At 42.7% G+C, this 14,283-nt stretch overlaps 1 protein-coding gene across 1 annotated transcript in view; it reads right to left on the reverse strand.

The window, feature by feature from the left end:
- The window catches only part of LOXHD1 (lipoxygenase homology PLAT domains 1), a 133,068-nt gene that overhangs the window by 103,749 nt on the left and 15,036 nt on the right, over positions 1 to 14,283 (reverse strand). The window contains exons 5-6 of the mRNA XM_062513988.1: positions 3,176 to 3,274; positions 1,215 to 1,363 (exon numbers count right to left, since the gene is read on the reverse strand). Coding sequence (XP_062369972.1) covers positions 1,215 to 1,363; positions 3,176 to 3,274 — 248 coding nt within the window. The remainder of the gene's footprint in view (positions 1 to 1,214; positions 1,364 to 3,175; positions 3,275 to 14,283) is intronic.

Consider the following 14,283-nt stretch of genomic DNA (forward strand, 5'->3'; position numbering starts at 1 on the left):
CCTGAGTCCTGTTGTACCTCCACAGAAACAGACAGCAGTATCTGCCAGGGCTGGGATTGTCAGCATGAGAGAACTGGAGTGTTAGAGACTAAAACAAATGAGGTTAAGGAGAAATATCAGCACTCCAATGCCTCTCTACGAGCTGATCCTCCTTGGGTTCCTTTTAGTGGATTTATTCTTACATTTAGAGGTGGAAAACCATCTCTGGGTACAAGCCACTCTGAAAGCACAAGAAACACGAGAACAGGTTCATCCTGGAGTGACAGCACTAGGGTGTCCAGTTATTGAACCAATTTACAGAAAAACGTCTAAAACCAGTAGACAACAGCTGAGCTATTTTAGCTCAGTTCTCCAACCTTCCATCTGTATTTGCAAGGTCAAAGCTGCAAAGCTTTTACTTCACCAAAAACATCCTTGTTTAGGATGCCTGTGGCAGAATATAGGGTTGGTGTGTTGGCTGCAAGTAGTCACTACACCAGGTTTTGGAACTTGAGCAGCCTCACCAACCTCATCAAAAATTACACCTGTGATGTGAGAATGAGGTTCTGTGTTTTTTGCCCCCTCCTATTTATGACATTGAGCACAATTATTCTGTTTTTCACTTCCACATTTTTCACAGACAGCCAACATCATAACTTTTCCTGCATTGTGTAGTGGTGGAGCAGCATGTACTAATATTTGCATTTGTATTACATCAAACTATCCTGTTATGGAGGATTTACAAATATGGGGTCAGGTCTTTTGTGGATTAAAGCCAGCTGTGTTGAACTACATCAGCAGAGGAAAGAAAATGAGACCAAAGGGAAGACTCATAGATTTCGCCTTTATAAAATATTCCTTCAACCATTACGCTAAAAGCTGTAATACCCTTCCTACCCCACAGCAGGAGATTAAAATGAGCAGGAAAGTGGAAGGGTAGGGTCTTTGTGGCAAGCATATCTCTTTTGCAGAGCCAATAATATATCATTTAAATTTAGGCAAGCTATGAGTCTGCAAATTTTCAGTGTGAACAGATGCAACAGATAACTCTTTGATTCTGGTATTTTTATGGTCATGGTAATGAGTTAAGTCAAGAGAATGAAATTACTGGTGTCCCTCTCAGTAACCTGTATCTCTAGCAATTATTCTTACATCTCTTGGTACCAGAGCACTGAGAGGGTGAGATATTTTGAACCCATGAGATGTTTATGTTGAATGTCTCAGAAATAACTAACCTTTGCAAGGAACCAGCCAGCAGAGCCACCCTTGTTATTATGCCCAATATTAATTTTTCTTAATTTTCCCAGATTCGGAGCATCTAGTGTGAACTTGTCTTCTGCTCCTTTTTCAAAGTTGTCTTTGTCATTGTCCAGTTTCCTCACACCTGAATGGGAAAAAAGTAAAAATAGAAATAAAACAAGCAAACAAACAAAACAAAAAACCCCAAACAACAAAACCTCCACAGCAAAAACAACAAACAAGCAAAAACAAACAAACAAACAAAAAAAAATCCCAACCAACCAAACAAAAAATACCAAGTAAATAAGTAATAAATTTTAACTCCAAGGAAGAAAGGAAACATACTGAAACATACATGTTTGTAAGTGAAGGAATATTTAGGAATGTCACCAGTGACTGAATCAAATATTCACTAGCTCTCTGTACCCACGATTCAAGACAAAGGCAGAGGACTTTATATTCTAATAAAAAGGTACCTTTTCTCAAGCACACAAAAGACCAGGATTTCCATTCTAATGTCACAGTTACTTACAGCTCTCAGAGCTTTCAGAAATATATATCCAGATGGCTCTTTTTTTTTTTTTTCATATCACCACATTTCCCTTTTATTTTTACTGTGTTTTTAAATCTCCAAACTGTTCAAGAAAGGCTTTGGTCACAAGCTGCAGACTCTGACATTTCAGGACACAGAACTCTTTGCTGTATCCAAGAGGAAGGATTTATTTTCAAATTAGGACCCAGTCAGGGCTGTTGGCTTTTTCCTGATCTCACAGGGGTTTGTCTTTATGAAAGGTATTAAAGCTGTGCCCCCAGTTGCAGCCTGTGTGGGTGATGCTGTGAGTGGCATAAATCCACCCAAGGCACCAGTGCAGAGACAGAGGTCAGTGGGCAACTCATCCCTCTTACCTTAGAGGGGATGAATCATTCTCTAGGGGTGTTATTTCTCTGTGTGGATATTAGTGAATGCCTGGACACCCAGCTAATACTCAGACTCCCACTTTGGGATGTCTTCAGAGAGATCAGATGAATCCCCCCGTAAAACTCTGGAGGATTAATCCTGGATGAGCCCTATCCAGCAGGTTTTATAATCTGTCCAAGGACACTTGGCAGACATCATATCATTATTTCTTGAACTTGACAGGATAGGTGCAGTGTAGAAGCAAGAGAATATTTGCTCCCTCATAACAGGAATCTCCACCCACTTCCGTCCATGGCCCAGAGGGTTTGGTTTGGGCACATCTTTTAATATTATTAAATTATTTTTTTAAAAAGTAAATTAAAGTTTCCAGGCCACTGTTGCAGCACAATCAAAACTTTAAAATAATTACAATATGTGTGTAAAAAAGCTATTCAAACCCAACCAATATAAATGATATAATTAAATTATATATATATAATATATGTATTATAAATATATATATAGTATGTATGTGTATAATAAATAATATATAATAATACATATAATTAAAATAATATTTAATTGCTTAAATTATTTTCACAAATGGCCAAGCAGGCTCAGCCACCACCTTTGCCACAGAGAAGGGATGTCATTATCCATCCAGGTACCCAGAAAATGAGACACAGCTCTCACTGCATTCCCTGTAAATACACATTGGTGTTGGACCCTTCAGTGGGTTGTCACTTACTCCACTGCTTTCTGTTGGTGGTTTATGCTACATTTTCCCAGAGTCTGGTTTTTGTTTGTTTTTTTTTTTTTTTAATGGCAGGTAACTTGAGCCATGCCCACACCCAGCCACAACTGCTGCATTGCAGATGCATCTTCAGGGGCTGTGGATGTGGGGGCCCCCAGAGCTAACGCCACCATTTGTTGTGCTTTTCACTCGGCCAAATTATTCTGCATTTGCCAGATTGCCTCTGTCTGTGTGTGTGTGTTGTTGAGATCACAGGCCTGCAGAGCAGGAGGAAATATTTTAGGAAATGATTTGCATTTGAATACCTGTGTCTCCTTTCTCACCGAAGATATTAATGAAGACATCTGCATCTGTTCCACTGCCGCTGACTTCACCAGTAAAAACCCGGACCACGTATTTGTTGACTGCAATGAGGGGGGCAGAAATCCCAATACATTAATAACTCAATGGTTTGATGCAAAACATAACAATACAGACCAGTCCAGGCTGTGCTGATGCTGTCTTGAAAGCATGGTCTGAACTGTGGCTCTTGGTACAATGACCCCCTCTTCCACAAGAGGAATAAAATCCATAGGCAGGATTCTGACACTGCATATTCACTGCCCAGGGCAAGAGGACAAATCACTCAGTTCCTGGCCTTGACACTCAAGAGTGAAATAGAAGAGAAAGTGAAAATTTTGATGTGGATACTAAGGCATTAAATGAACCCAGACCTATGAACCAGCTTTGCTTTTTCCAAATGTCGTTGAGTTACAGAGTCTGCCCAAGCTCAGACCTGACCCCATTTCTGCACAAGAGCAATTTTGACAATTTAACTTATACTAAGCAAGTATTTTGAGGAAATAGTATCATAGTAATAGAACAAGGAATGATGGATGTAAGCTGAAAAAGGAGAAATTTAGACTGCACATAAAATTTTTCTACTGGGTGTGTGGTGAGGGACTGGCACAAGTTGCTCAGCATTGTCAACACACCAGTCGTGGATATGTCCAAGGTCATGTTGGATGGAGCTTTGAACAACCTGGTCTAGTAGAAAGTGTCCCTGCCCACAGCAGGGAGTAGAACTGGATGGACCCAAAACCTTCTCTGATTCTCTGAAATGTCATTCACACTGCATGAAACAGTAATGTGAAGGTGGTCAATCTTTCCTAAAAAGAAAAAAACAACAACAAAAAATAAGCAATCCAGTCATCCATTTTTTTATTAAATGAAGAAACAGGAGTAAACCCAGGACCTGTGGTACTGTGAAGATACACCATCTATGGCACCAAAACCCTGTGGGTGAGGCTCACCGTGAACTTTTCACACATCTTGTCAGTGAGTTTGAGAAGCTAGTTCTTCAGACATCCCAGGGTAAGATTCACTTGGCTCCCAAGGACAGCAAAAGTGAGCTCAGTGTCTTCTGGAACCAATGAAAAAGCTCCCATGACCTTCAGAGTGACTTTGTCTGAGCCAAACATGAGCAACTTTCAAAATCTACCAGTGAAGTCACCTGGCTACTTTGCTCCTCCAAGCAAATGACTGACACCTCGTCCCTTATCTCCTGTGAAAATTGAGTGCTGGAGACAGGGAGCAAGACAAAAACAGGTGAAGATGAATGCAAAATCTGCTACTGAGCAGCACAGGATATCATACAAGCCCTCAACAGAGCTCCTGTTACTGAACCCTGGGTAGCTGATACTCAGAGCTCTTTGAAATGCCACTTCTGTATTTCTGTATTTCTGAGTCCTGGGCTCAGAAATTCTGGGCTGTTTTTGTGAAAGGCTCAAATGCACAAGTCTCCTCACACACAGATCCTTGGCAAAAATAGAACTTCTTGTACCACAGAATCATTAAATCATTAGGGCTGAAAAAGACCTCTAAGATCATTAAGTCTAACCATTAACAGGGATTCTTGGTTTGCAACTTTTTTTTCCTTTGTAAAGTGCCAAGTTAGGGTATAATCTTTCCTGGGCTTCCCAGCCAGCTACAGAAATTGATTCTCTCATTCATCACCAACACTGGGTTGCCACTGCCAGGACAGATCCCCCATTTCCTCCACCATAATCTGTACATATTAAAAGTTATTCCAGAACTCAGCAGAGGGCCTGGTGCGTGTGCTCCCGCAGAGGAAGAATACGTGAAAGCAAACCTATGAGGAGTTGCTGTTGGACCATCCCCTGAATTACAGTGATGCTCCCAGCTCCCAGGTGAGGAGTACAAGGGCAGAGCCCAAACAGAAGGGAAAGTCACCTGTCACAGTTTAGTGAATGTGCTGGGAAAAGGCTAAAACTCGAGCTGACATCCCTGGTGCCTCATCACAAAGCATGCTATGGCAAATTAAATAATAATTGTAAAACTGCAATAAATACTAAATAACAAGAAAGAGGAGAACAGAGCTGGAATCAGACAGGTGAGAAAATGTCTTAATGATTCTCTTTAACTCTTTAGATTCAGTTCACAGAGCTCTTACAATCTGCTAGGGAAACACCAACAGCAAAAGTGCTCATTTGCTTTAGCAAAGTGTGGGGATGGCAATTTACATCTCCTACTTGGCCACTAAGCTGCTCTAACTAAACCTGACCCATTGTACCTTGCAATCTTTAATTACAGACCACATTTTTCAAGAAGCTTTGCTCCTTGCACCTCCTCTAAGATATTTAATATTATGTCAGTGATTAATTTTCCACTCCACTTTTTGGGAGCCAGAAGAACTTGACAAGCTACAGTTGCTTAAAGGCTTTATGCCTGTGAGGTATAAGGCAGAAGAGTGTCTCAATGCATGCAGAGCATCAGGGAAGGCATGCAGAGAACAAGTACATGAAGATCAAGTTGACCAAACACAGGGCAGGAAGGGTACCTTGTATGGTTACTGCAGAAACACAATCTGGCCAGCAAGAAAAATGATGGTGAAACTATTTGCCAGATCAAAAACCCTTAAGGGTTTCTGAGCATGGCTGTATTTCAAGTCTGAGGTCCTGAATGACATCTTTTGACCTCCTGCTCAGACCACCAAGTGGTCCCAAGGGCTCTGCAGACACAGTGTCAGTGTCAGCCCTGGGGCAGAGCTGACTCCTGAGCCCAGGGGTGGGCCATCACTTCGGGCTGGTGGCAGGCACAGGACACTGTGCTGTGAGGGTTTTATGTTGCCCCTTACAATATAAACAAGGCTGTGGTGTATGGCATGTCCCAGCACGGCCCTTTTCAGTGCTGATGTATGTCTGTAGGCAAAACTGCTTCAACAGCATTAGAGGTCCTCGGCTTAGGTTAGAGCACATTCCTGCTTCACAAACAATGGCTAGCCTGTGTTCATCAGGTCTTTTCTTTAAATTTTTCCATCTTAACAACTCTGAAACTGGACACTCAAGCCTGGCCCCCACCTCCTGACCCTTGGGTTTGCTTTCAGAAAAATTTAAACTCCCCCATCTTCAGGAAGCAAACCCCGAGCCACGCTGAATTTTTGCCGGTACTTTCTCCCTCTCTAAGCAATTCGACATTCAGCTGCAGCAAGGAGAGGAGCTCTTCATGCTGCTCAGGGGTCCTTCTGTGCTCTGTACATCAGCACATCTTACAGAGTGACATGGTGGATGAGCAATTTAAATGGAAAGGGATGCTGCCTCTTAAAAAGACAGTGAGGATTCAGCTGCTAAAAGCATGCAAGAAAAAGCTCTCACCGCAGCCAGGAAGAGATCTGCCATAAGTCAAGTACTCTTCATTTTGATCATAGGTAGATGTTGTTCCTTATTCTTTAATGGCAGAAGCATCTTTTAAAAAAATACCCATTTGGCCTTTTTTTTTTTTTTTTTTTAATCCAAATACATGCCTCTGACTTCATCTGTAAAACACAGATCATGATGTTGCCTGGATATATAATTTTTTTTTCTGGATGCTTTTCCTAGCACTGAGAACATGCAAAATGCTAATGTAAAAGCTGTGCCTCCATCGAGCAGTGCACAGGCACACTGCAGCACAGGCACGGGGAGGGGAGCGTTCCTAGGAGCAAAATTAGCAGCTTCAGAGGCACGTACTGCAAGATGCCAAGAGCAGAACAGCCAACAAAAAACCAGTAGGAAGAGCAGTAGCTATTTTCTCTTGTCTTTCCACTTTCACATTGCAATGCACAAGTGTAAGTGCCCTGTGTGGTTACAGCACCTTCTTTTTCTTTACAGTTGTGTGTCTGCGTTTGAAGACATTGCCAGGATGCCATCTCTGGGGAACAGTGGGGTAGCACTGATGTGACCCCACTGCATTAATTTAGCAGAGGAGTGGCAGTCAATCAGCCTGTCTGTTACTGATTAACTCAGCCTCAGCTCTCAACAGCTAAGAGAAAAGGTTAATTTTGCACTGTGTGCTGGAGTCAGGTTCTCTCCGCTGAAACCCAAGAGGTTTTTTGCCTGTGAATGTGATGCACTCCCAACACATCCTGAGAGATGAAGGGCATGGGGCTGCTGCTCTCCTACCCCCCAGTATTCCCCTTCCAGGTTGTCCCCTGGAACAGTCATCTCCATCCTGGGTGCAGCATTAGCCCCATACACTGCCCAGAATCTTTTCATCCAGACCCAACACTCCTCGTGCAGCCTCTGTCCTGCCTCTAGCCATGGAAAATGCGCAGACATATCCCAGCCAAATCCTGCCACCTGCAAACTGCAGCTGACTGTCCAGCCATGCGATATTCATCTGTTAATGTCATTTATTTAGCAATATGATATCATGGTCACTCGAAGCACTGTAGGATGGAACTGCCTGAAGAAATTCTGTATCTACTATCATTTGGGGCATTAGATAGTGTGTTTGTGCACAGACTGTTAGTTTCCTCCAACAGGAATCGTGAGATTTGGGCAGAAAAAACAAGTTGACTGTGCTTCATTACCTGGGGTTATCATCTCCTGTGGGGCACAGTGAATTCCCAGCTGTGCCTGCCTCCCCTGTGCCTGACCTACCTCTGAGCAGGGCAGCAGCATCCAATATCTGGGAAATGTCACAGCCCTCACAGGCAAAGCACATGGGGTTAAAAGCAAGGAACCAAGCTGTAGGCAGCGATGGATCCTTCTCAAAAGGCAACTCTTAGCAATTATCCTTCTGTTTTCACAGCATTCCCGAGAGCAGCAGCATTTGAGATCCATCCTGTGCTGCTCAGCATTGAGCAGGTGGATTTGGGAAGAGGCTGGGGAGAAGGGGAGGGTGGAGAGAGGAGAGGCACTGCTGCCATCTCTGAATTGCTGCTGAAAAATGAATACTTTTGTGGTTAGTGTGAAAATAATTGTTGGTAGAGGGAGAGGCAGGCGCCTGGACCTGAAGACAAGGTACAATTTCAGCCTGAGTCTGCCACAGACTTGCAGGAGCTCATACCAGTGGTTTAATACCCATGTGCCTTGGTTCCTGCCTGTCAGATCAAGTCAGGTATTCCAGCCCACTAGGAACTGCCTGACAAAACCACTTCTTGATGGAAGGGACCAACTTGTCAAAGTCAAAGCTCCTTTATACCACTACTGACAGCATGCTCCTCAGTGACAGCGTTCTGGGTCAGAGCATCCTTAAAATGTCAGACAGCCTATGGCTAGGGCACTAAGCTGGGACCTGGCCTCCCAATACACTTGATACACAACAAACATTTGGATTTAGTTCTTGTTTGTCCTGGCAGAGAGCTCATCCCACCAGGATAAAACAACCTCTTCCTAGATTAGCTTCTGGTGACCTTCTGGTTGGAGATTTGCTGGTCTTGTGTACCCATCAGCTGAGCCACTGTGGAAAGGAAAACTCACCCAGCCCATCCATTAAACCTCTTTGTGACGCAGTAGCAGGAACCCCAAAGACAGCTACACACAGCAAAACATAACTGGAGTCTAGAGCAGCCTGTGTAAAAACAGAGGGGCTCTGCTGAGCTCACCAGCAGCCATTTCTGTCTCAAAATTGGGTCCTGCTCTTGCACAAAGCAATGGCACACAGATGAGGAAGACTTCTTTCTCCTTCTGTTTAGAGAAGTATTGAATTCAAAGCGCTGGTTTAGAACTCAAAGATAATTAATCTCTTTCAAGGGTAATTGACAGCTATATTTATTAATGAGCCATGCCTTCAGGGGTGGGGAAGAGCATCTTTAGCATCTTCAAACTGGAAATGCAGATTATGAGCGCACCTGGAGCATGGGGGTGCTGGAGAAGAGGGAATTTTGCCTTGGACTGAGCACTGAGTGACTTTATCTGGTTGCAGATGTGACGGCTCATTGCAGGAGCTTGGGCTAGCTGACCTTTAAAAGCCCCTTCTAGCCCAAAGCATTCTCTGATTCTGTGGCTTTTGGCTGTGAGCACCTCTGCCAAAACACAGGGGAGAAATGCTGAAGGGCCTTTGCAAGGCTTTGGGGTATCTGTCACTAGAGACAGCCCTAAAAATGCAAGGCTGGCTTGACCCTGGTTCAGCACTTCTTTAATCTTACCAAAAAGATTAAAAGTCCAAAAGTGTGGTTCTTTAAGAGATATTATTGGTGTCACTCAAGGAGGCCCAACACAGGGGAAAAGGAAAGGATTCAAGGAGCATCTGGACACCTCTCTCAGGCACAGGGTGGGATTTTTGGGATTGTCCTATGCAGGGCCAGGGTTTGGACTCGATGTTCCTTGGGGGTCTGTGGGGCCTTGGGCTATTCTGTGACTCTCTGGTTATGCTGCTCTGTCAGATATTGCATCACCCTCAGTCACTGTCTCATGCCCCTCCTGTAATGAGCCCAGAAACCATGAGATTCACCTCCATTTTCTGCAGCCCTAACATGAAACTAAAGTGTGCATCAAAACAGTTAATATATTAGGATTCAGCCTGGATCATCCCTCTGCAGGGCCTGTGAGAGGCAATCTACCACATGCAGGAGGCTTTGCTTGTAGGATATGCTAAACTGATGTTCCTACTGCGACTTCAAAGTGATGATGACTTTTTGAAGTGAGCTTTAAACGACCTTGCTCAGGAGACAATAGTGGTTTAGTTGCAGAAGCATGGAGCTTAGCACATGGCAACCCACCTTGTGACAGCAGTGCAGAAATCCTTGTTCATCTAATTCTCCAAGATTTATCATTATTTTTCATTAGTTCAGTCCCAGGGTGGGAGCCCATTAAAAAAAAGGGGGGGGGGGGGGGGGGAAAGGCAAATATTTCACAAAATAAGTATCTGTTTTGTGCTTTCACCAGACCTGCTTTTATCAAAATTGAAGAAATCATTGAGAATATCCTCTTGGGTTAAAACCTTTTGCTCAGAAATAAGAGTGAAATAAATTTATGGTATTGTTGAAAATCATATTGTTAGCTCTGTACTTCAGTCTTGCTTTGCATAGATCAGAATTTTTTTTTAAAGTTGCTTCATTTCAAAATTAAAAGCTGAATTAATTTCCATATATAGATATAATTAGTCAAAAGTATCACGTCTTCAAAAACATGCTGTACTCTCTGTTTTGTATTGAGTACAGAGATCTATGTAGCAGCCACACACTTTTGCCTCTCCAGAATATTTTCTCTCTATGTGAATTACAAATCCCTTTCTCTGTCCCATTTCAGGGCTCTGTGGAGTTTTTGTGTTTTACAAATCACAAGTGTTTATTATTATTTCTACATTTTCATTTCTCGTTCCTTTTATTTCTCATCTTTAGAGAAAAAACAACAGGAAAAAAAAGAAGTGTGACAAGTAAAATGTCCATAGCTGCCTCATTTGGGACACAATGCTAATCAGTTGGGCAAAGTTTGCAGGGAAAGCAAAGTCCTTGCTAAAACAAAGGAAGTATTTTTTGATCAAAAAGAAAAGGCATTTCTAGATACTCAGTATGCCAGATAGCACTACAATTTTTTACCCCTAGTGTTATAAATGGGGTGATAAAAGATATTACTCCTTCTACAAACCATGTTTATTGAATGCTTCACCATGCAGCAAGGCTTCATCCTGAACACAGAGGCTACTCACCATTACTCAGAAGCAAACAACTCATATGTATTTCATAAATATATTTATCTGCATTTTCCTGTGCTGATTATACTCTTCCAGTTTTCAGAGTAAATAAAGATGAATTTTGATGAGGAGGTAACACGTATTAATATTTCATTCCCTCTTCCTCAACTTCTGCATCCTTAGAAATAATCTTCATTTTTTCATTTTTCCCATCATGAAAGTTTCCAAATGTGTGAAATTGTGTGGCAACATTTGGAAACAAAACCCAGGAGAATCCAAAGGTCACCTAGGTGTGAAAAGGCTTCCAAGACCATCAAGTCCAACCCTTCCCCCAACACTGCTAAGTCCACCACTGACCAATATCCCCAAGTGCCTTTAACGACTTTTAAATCCCTTGAGGGATGAGGACTCATCCACGAGGGACCAATTCTGGTCTTCAAGCCCAACCTTTCATAAAATGTGGTTGCAAATCTGACAGGACATCATCAGCTGGTGCCTCAAATCCCAAACTCTGCTCCTTACCTGAGCAGAGGTAACATCAGTAGGTGATTGGGAAATACTGGCCACAGCTTCAGTGCCAATCCAGCCTAGCCCTTAAGGACATGCCTATCCCAGGATGGAAGGAAGGATTTAGCTTCTGACTCAAAGTGAATCATGTGCACCAATACCTGCTGCTCCAGATGTTTCCTCAAAACACAGCCAGGTCAGTGCTCATAAGCCTTCAAATCAGCCAGGATCCAACGTTAAAACTCTGGACAATGAACAGTGAAGCCTTAACCCAAGAATCCTTCAAAGGGGAAAAGAGTAAGCTTACATCACAGCTCACACACATGAATCTTAGGTCATAGTGGATCTAAAAGCCTTAGAGAATACTTAGAGCAGGTTAATGCTTTGATAACAATAATTTTTCTAATATTTTTAAAGGCAAGACCTCCCTCTGCCTGCACAAGCACTCAGGGAAATTTCACCACTCACTCACTGGCTTTACTAGAATCCAAATCCCAGCTGCTCATGGTGACTTCACAGCCATGGCCCTTAGGACACACCCATGCAAACTCTCAGGTGCATCATGTATCAGCCCCAAATCAGTCCAGAATTGACACAACCAAAAACTTTCCCTTTCAAAACTGGTTCTTGTTTCAGGAAAGCAGAAATGACATGTCTGACTGTAAAAAGACCCACACCTAGATAAATAACAGCTATAAGATCTCCTCTTGTGATTATTTTTTTTAATGTAACAGCAATAATAATAAAGAATAGCAATAGTTGACCAATTTTCAACACATTTAAATATGGAAAAAATGAACACAATGAAACTGTGTTGGAACTCTTCCATCCTCAAGGTTGAGGTGTGCCACACCAATGTACTTCTCACTTCCATTATTAACAGACCAAATAAGATTAAATTTTACCCAGAAATAGTAGGGATTGAAGTAGCTCTGCAGTTTGGTGTCACACATGCAATTCTATCCTACTGGGAATATGCAGCCTTGAAAGGGCTTGACATGAGTTGCTGTCCCATGCACATTTATAACCTGTCATGTCCAATCCTAAATAATTCCAGTGTGCTGAAATTTCATCTGGCCAAAAAGCCAGATGAAAACCACACCTTGCCTCTCAACCACATTTGCAACAGGCAGGTTGCAAAGACTTGACCAAAATTTGGCAGGTTAGCATAAGATCAAATAGCATGGGAGACAGAATTAATTTTCAGCTCACTGTGCTCTTGAGAATGATTTTAAGGACCAAGTGAGTGAACATCCCCGTTGCAAATGAATGATTCTGTTTTCTCAGAGTAAAGCATGTACAGAGAATTGTTTGATTAGCAAGAGGTTTCAAGGGAAATCAAGAACAGCCAATATGCATTTTTCTTGCTCTGAGCATCACTGTAGTTTATGCTGCACAGAGGCCAGACTAACCTCAAGCATCTGAGTAGCCTTAACTGCCTGTGGAAAAGAAAACCCCAGAGAAAAGATGTTTATTGTTGGATAAACAACATGTCACCTAACCTGACCAAACTTCAGCATCTTTTATGAATCTGGACAAAACTTTGCCTTGCAGATAGGTTTTGGTATTACGTCTTGAAAAACCCTGCAACCCACATGAACTCTCAGGGCTCCCTGCTTTTCAGCCAGGTGATAAAAAGCTGTGTTCATCACACACAGGGATGTAGAAAGACACAACCTTGGTGTCCCACCTGCAGAGTTGAAGACCATGAGGAAAAGGCCAGCAAGGTCCAGGCAAATGAGAGTCACCATGGGGTGGGGGACATGAGGATCTGTCCACTGAGTGGCACAGATGATTCCTGACCACTCTGCAAGTATCAAACAATGGGTTGGGAACTTCATTTACTGGAACAAGCTGTCCAGGGTAGTGCTGGAGTCCCCCTTGAGGGGGTTCTAAAGCCAGGTGGATGTGGCACTTGGGGACATGGGTGAGTGTGGGCTGAACAGTGCTGGGGAAACAGTTGGACTCTGTTATCCTGGAAGGTTTTTCCAACATAAAGGATTCTGTGATTCTATGAACTCCTGAATTTCATGTTCTTTTAAGCCTCCATTGGGTCAGCAGTTCTCCCAGTGCAGCTGCAAGCTGTTGTGAATGCACCCCCATTGCTTTGGCAGGACATCAGACACCCTCAGAGTGATCCCAGACCAGCAGCACTCAAAGGAAAACCAGCACCTGGCTCCAGTTTGGAACCTGCCCCTTGCACGAAGGCCCAGCCACGGCCATATAATCCTAAGGCTTCATAAACTCAAATGAAGCAGCATAAAGCTGAACAATAACCCTCCCTTGTAATTAAAACCTGCAGTGTAAATTAATCCAGGCTGCCAATAGAAGCTGCTGGGTAAATAAGAATCTGTGACACTATCCCTGTCAAAGGCCCGTGGGCATAAGATGCCATGGATGTGAATACAGGGAATAGAGGGTTATTCAAGTGGGAGCACTTAAGATGTAACCTGTTCTCCTTGAGAAACACGTGGCATTCCACAGGAAACCTGACAGGAGGCATTTTATCTGGAAAAGTGAATGCAATCACTCAGGTCTCTGCAACAGCTAAGGAAGAGATCCATGGTAGTTCTGTTTGGATCATGAAAAGTATTCTACTTTGGGGTTTTGAGTGTGTGTGACCATTTTTTCTACTATATGTCAACTGGGTTTTTTTTGCCACACATTCTTTTCTGCATTTTTAAATTATTACTTTTTTTTGTGTGTGTGTGTGTGTGTTTGGTTGGTTTGGTTTCTTATTTTTTGTTTGTGTGGGGTTTTTTTGTTGGTTTTTTGTTTGTTTGTTTGTCTTTTTCGGTGTTTTTTCCCTTTTCTACAGGAATTCTATGTCTGGCCTGTGTTCCTCACCAAGAAAAAGAGGCTGAGTCTGCCCACAGTTTAGTTAGTTTTGGTATAAGCACCAATAGCCCCTGTTCAAATAGGCTTCATCTATCTTTTCAATGAAGTAAAAATATGACAAAGAAAAAGAGCCTATTTTTTTTCAAGCCCACATCCTTCCCACACAAAGCAC

This window comes from Cinclus cinclus, chromosome Z (assembly GCF_963662255.1).
Source record: "Cinclus cinclus chromosome Z, bCinCin1.1, whole genome shotgun sequence".
NCBI classification, from domain to species: Eukaryota; Metazoa; Chordata; class Aves; order Passeriformes; family Cinclidae; genus Cinclus; species Cinclus cinclus.